General features: G+C 46.0%; 1 protein-coding gene across 1 annotated transcript; it reads right to left on the bottom strand.

The window, feature by feature from the left end:
- Window positions 1–1,155: 1,155 nt before the first annotated feature.
- On the bottom strand, window positions 1,156–2,106 carry LOC122213093 (olfactory receptor 7C1-like). The gene has a single exon (XM_042927298.1). The coding sequence runs from the start codon at window positions 2,104–2,106 to the stop codon at window positions 1,156–1,158; it is 951 nt and encodes a 316-aa protein (XP_042783232.1).
- Between the last annotated feature and the right edge of the window lie 3,336 nt (window positions 2,107–5,442).

The raw sequence follows: 5,442 nt of genomic DNA, 5'->3' as shown, positions 1-5,442 counted from the left end.
CATCTCATGGTAGCCTCTGCCCGCGTCAGGGTGAATAAACCTTTGCTTTGCTCTCTTGGTGTGGACCACCTCTGTGGTCCTCTCCTGCTGACCCAGCCCCAACTTACTTAGCCCCTTTCAGCCCTGCTGAACTTTAATCCTCATGAGTCGTCCATCTATCCCATGGCTGTCCACAGCAGACACTGGGTGGAATTATCTGATCTCTCATCCCAGGGGCTAGCTTCCAACCTGAAGATGTTCAGCTCAGTCTTCTTTGTCTCTCTTTGGGCCCTTGGGAACCTTGTGACCCTTCTGTGGGACCCATGGAGTCCCATAGGAGCCAAGGAGGCTGCGATTGAAACCCGGTGTCCCTCTTAGGTTGATCACACTGCATAGACCTTCCACCTCTGCTAGAGCCATCCCACTTTATGCAGGACCGAACAATGTGACCTTAATTCCCAAGATTCCCAAACAAGAGGTGAGAGATATAATCCCCCATTTATTCCTTTTCATCCTTCAGCACACGCCCTTGGGATTTTTCGTAGGTTCTCTTCCTCTTTGCAAGACACTCCCCTGTGGTTCTCAAGTGGGGGTGATTTGGCGTCTGTGGGGCATTTGGAGACGTTTTTAATTGTTGCAACTTGGCTGGCAATGTTCCTGGCACCTAGTGTTTAGAGGCCTGAGATACTGCTAAACATCCTACAATACACGGGACAGCCCCACAGCAAGGAATGATCCAGCCCCAAATATCAATAATGCCAAAGTTGAGAAATTCTGCCCTACATCAAAGTCTCTTTCTTCCTGGGGACACTGAGATTTATGACTTAGCCATAATGGAGGACAGTGCACAGGAAGAGAAACCAGCTTAATGGTACGGGAACAAAAAGCTGAAGCATCATAAAAAAATGAGCTGACGTTTGCTTAGGACTTGCCTCTAGCATTCCCTGTGCTGAATAATAGAAATTATTCTATTTAATCCTTCTGTCACCCTTATGAGGCATGCACTGTTATAGGTCCATGGAGAAATTGAGGCACAGGGAGGTTGAGCATTTTTCTCAAGCTCACCATCTGTTGAAGGGTGGTACCAGCCTTTAAACCCAGTCAGGGAAATTCTAGAGTCCTCACTATTAAGCGCTCTGTTCCGTTGCCCTTGATCACATTTGTCCCGGCACAGGGTCATTGTTGTTGCCCCTGGGGGGACAACATGCTACAGAGAAGCTTTCTCAGGGCCCTCTTCATGTCCCTGTTCCTCAGGCTGTAGATGAAGGGGTTCATCATGGGAGTGACCACGGTGTACAGGACTGAGGCGAACGCCCCTGTCTGGGAGGCACGTGTCCAGGTGGAACTGAGGTAGACCCCCAGGCATGTGCCATAGAACAAGGACACCACTGAGAGGTGAGACCCGCAGGTGGAGAAAGCTTTGTACTTTCCCCCCGCTGTTGAGATCCTCAGCACAGAAGAGACAATTCGGGAATAAGAGAAAAGGATCCCAGCGAGAGGAACAAAGCCCATCATGCCTGTCACAATATATAATATAACATTATTGATGAAGGTGTCAGAGCAGGCGAGCTGCAGGACCTCAGGGAGTTCACAGAAATAGTGCGGGATTTCAATTACTGCGCAGAAAGAGAGCCGCAGCATGGTTAAACTCTCAGGAAGGGCCCCCAAAGTGCTGATGAGCCAGGTCAGGGCGAGTAACTGGGCACAAAGCTGAGGGTTCATGATGACCGTGTAGTGCAGGGGGTGACAGACGGCCACAAAGCGGTCATAGGCCATTGCAGTCAGGAGTAAATTGTCCAAAAGTCCAAAAACCGTGAAGAAATACATCTGCGCGATGCAGCCTGCGTAGGTAATCACTTTGCTCTGCGTCTGGATGTTCAGCAGCATCTTCGGGACGGTGGTGGAGGTGAAGCAGATGTCCGAGAAGGACAGGTTGGCCAGGAAGAAGTACATGGGCGTGTGGAGGTGGGAGTGTGAGATGATGGCCAGGATGATGAGCAGGTTTCCAAAGACAGTGACCAGGTACAAAGACAGGAACAGCCCAAAGAGAACAGACTGAATCTCTGGCTTCTCAGAAAGTCCCAAGAGGAGAAACACTGGAAGCCTTGAGTGGTTTCTTGGCTCCATCTAAAGGAGTGTCTGCTAAGAACACAAGAAGCCTTCAAGACTAAATCGGTAACCAACAGGCATCTCAGAAACGTAATCACCTTTACCTTGAATCCGATATTGAGGACAGAATTATTTACTCAGTGGTCTCTTCTTTTTTGCTTGTCAATTTGGGCCTTCCAAAGGCCGCCAAATTCCCCTGCATTGCCACCACCAGCTGGGTAACCTACCCGCGAAAACTGACTTTGCACTCAAAGCTGACCTCAAGTTGTTCAGCTGTACTGACACCTGGTTACCCTGCCTTAGCCCTCTCAGATTTCTTTGAATTAATTCATACTTTACTTTCAAATGCCTTTAGAATAAAAGCATAATTGTTATTATTATTCTAATACAGATTGAAAAGGCTACGGTCCAGGCATGCCTGAGTGGCTCAGTCGATTAAGTGTTCAACTCTCGATTTCGGCTCAGGTCATGATCTCATGGTTCGTGAGTTCAAGCCCCTCATTGGGCTCTGTGCTGGTGGCACAGAGCCTGCTTGGGATTCTCTCTCCCCATCTGTCGTTCCCCTGCTGGCACAGGTGTGCTTTCTCTCTCTCAAAAATAAACAAACATTAAAAAAAAAGAGGCTAGGATCTGTTTACATAATTTACATAAGCTATGGTAATGTCCTGATATTTTTCCGCTTGACCATTTAAAAATGTATGATGGGTCAATCATCAAAGAAGAAACTGAGTCATCAACCAACTTTACCTCCCAGAGAGGATGCCAAATTACTAATTTTGAAATCTCACAAGACCTACTTGCCATAAATAAAAATTATTTGGAAGCATGTGAAAATAAACGTCCCAGTGAGTCTTCTGAAACTATTTTAATCATGATACAAAAACCAACAGTCCTCTACAATAGCAGCAAGACAACAAAAAGCACAGATTAATCTCTTTAATTAGTATGTTAGGAAAACTCTCAAAGACAATAGCAATAAAATATACTCAGCAATTTATCAAGCAAACCAAATGCCATGACCAGATAGCATTCAACCTTGGAACGCAGTCAGCATTTCATACTGGTGATTTATTGATTGTCATAGAGCAAATGAGTAGGAAAAAATCATCCAAATATAATCATCCTTTTTTTTTAATGTTTAGTTATTTCTGAGAGAGAGAGACACCAAGCACAAGTGTGGGAGGGACAGAGAGAGAGGGAAACACAAAATCTGAAGCAGGCTCCAGGCTCTGAGCTGTCAGCACAGAGCCCGATGCGGAACTCAAACCAATGAACCATGAGATCATGACCTGAACTGAAGTCAGACGCTCAACTGACTGAGCCACCAAGTGCCCCTAGTAGGATCATATTTTAAAAATTATTTTAAGATTATCTTTTAAAAAATATTTTTTGTACTTATTTTGAGAGAGAGAGAGAGAGAGGCAGAGAGAGAGAGAGAGAGAGGGAGAGAGAGAATGCCAAGCAGGTTCCACACTGTCAGTGCAGATCCTGATGCAGGGGTGGGGCTTGAACTCAAAAATCATGACCTCATGACCTCAGCCAAAATCAAGAGTCAGACACTCAAACGACTGAGCCACCCAAGTGGCCCAGGATCATCTTTTTAAATGCTAGAGATACTGCTTGAAAACAGTTCTGAGGAAACTGTAAATAGAATATTCTGAACTGTGGTAAAATGGTTTCCTTGACCATCAGCTAATATCAACCCTGACCGGAAAGTATTTGAGGAATCCCCATGAAGATCATACTGAAGACAAGTGTGCCTGTCACTGCCAGTATGCAACACTGTTTTGAAGTTTCAAACCAAATAACCAAAGAAGAAAAAGCAAAGACAAGTTCATGTCTTGGGGAAAAGTAAATCGATCACACTTTTCAGAGGATAGAATTGGTTTACACGAAATCAGTTGGAAAACTGTGACAGCTAAGAAGTCATTCTGATAAGGCTGGATTTAAAAACAAACATGTAGGGGGCCCCTGGGTGGCTCAGTCGGTTAAGCTTCCGACTTCGGCTCAGGTCACGATCTCGTGGTTCGTGAGCCTGAGCCCCACATTGGGCTCTGTGCTGACAGCTCAGAGCCTGGAGCCTGCTTCGGATTCTGTGTCCCCCTCTCTCTCTGCCCACCCCTGCTTGTGCTTTGTTTTTCAATAATGAATAAACATAACAAAATTAACAAACAAACAAACATGTATCATTTTCTTCTCTGGTTCCAGCAATAAGTAGATACATAAGAGGAAAAAATATCCTACTGAAAATTGTATAAAACTGTAACATACACAGACCAGGGTCTGGCTCATTGTAGGTGCTGGGCATGGGGGGGGGGGTGGAAAATGCTACAAATAGTAACTGATTTTTTTTGGGGGGGTGACTTTTAGGACATATTAGCGATTATATATTTTATATCAAGTACAAATGGAAGTCATTGAAGAGTTTTAAGTAACACAATAGACTAACATTTATTAACACTTACAAGGTGCAGGAACCGTGCCAATCTGTTCTGAATGGTCTCGCTTCATCTCTGTAGAAACAGGCAGAGTGAGAAGGTTGCCATTGTTCATGCACCTGGCAGAGACAGCTGAAGGTGGCTGTGGATGCTTGTTGGGTGTATGAGTCTGCGAGGAGCGTGGTCCCTCTGATGTGCAAGTGCCCGTAAGGTGAGCAGGGGGAGACCGGGCACTGTGTACCGTGTTAGGGAAAGCCCAACCCTCCCCCACCGCCCTCAGAGAGAGAACTAGGAGGAAGACAGTTCCCAGTGAGGTGGGAGAGGGCCGTGGAAATGCTGGACCAAGCCCGGGATGAAGAACATGCTAATAGAGAGTCAACCGCTATGCCTGAAGCTTCCTTCTTGGTTAGCCAGTTAGACACTTCAACTGTATTGAATCGTTTTGAATGTCTAGACTTTCCCAGTTTCCTTACCCCTGGCTGTGCAGCTGGGGAAACTGCTCCTTCCTCTTACTTCATTTCCCAAGAATGTGCTATGTTGTTCTTCCCACTCAGACGGGGTCACCTACAGGACCTGTTTTGTGAATCTCGTCTTCCCAGGCAGATGAAGGGTGGAGGTGGCAGGGAAATGGCACCAGGCGTGGATCCCTGGACCAGGGAGATGTTTCTAGGAGGCGTGAGGAGGTTTCTTTCTTTCCTCAGATTTGTGGGCTGAAGGTGAGGGGCAAAGTTTATTGAACTCGATGCTGAATTCTCGTAGTTTCCCCTTAAGTAACGTTTTCCATTGTAATCTTAGGGCAGTATAATTGCTAGGAATCTGGGGACTGGAATCAAAAGGGAAAATTTTCAGTCAGTTGTGTCCTCTTGGGGGTATCTCTGATGTCAGAAGAATGTGTCCCCTCCCATCGGGATCATTA

The sequence above is a fragment of the Panthera leo genome, chromosome A2 (assembly GCF_018350215.1).
Source record: "Panthera leo isolate Ple1 chromosome A2, P.leo_Ple1_pat1.1, whole genome shotgun sequence".
In the NCBI taxonomy this organism is placed as follows: Eukaryota; Metazoa; Chordata; class Mammalia; order Carnivora; family Felidae; genus Panthera; species Panthera leo.
This window is presented reverse-complemented; position numbering and strand designations above follow the sequence as displayed.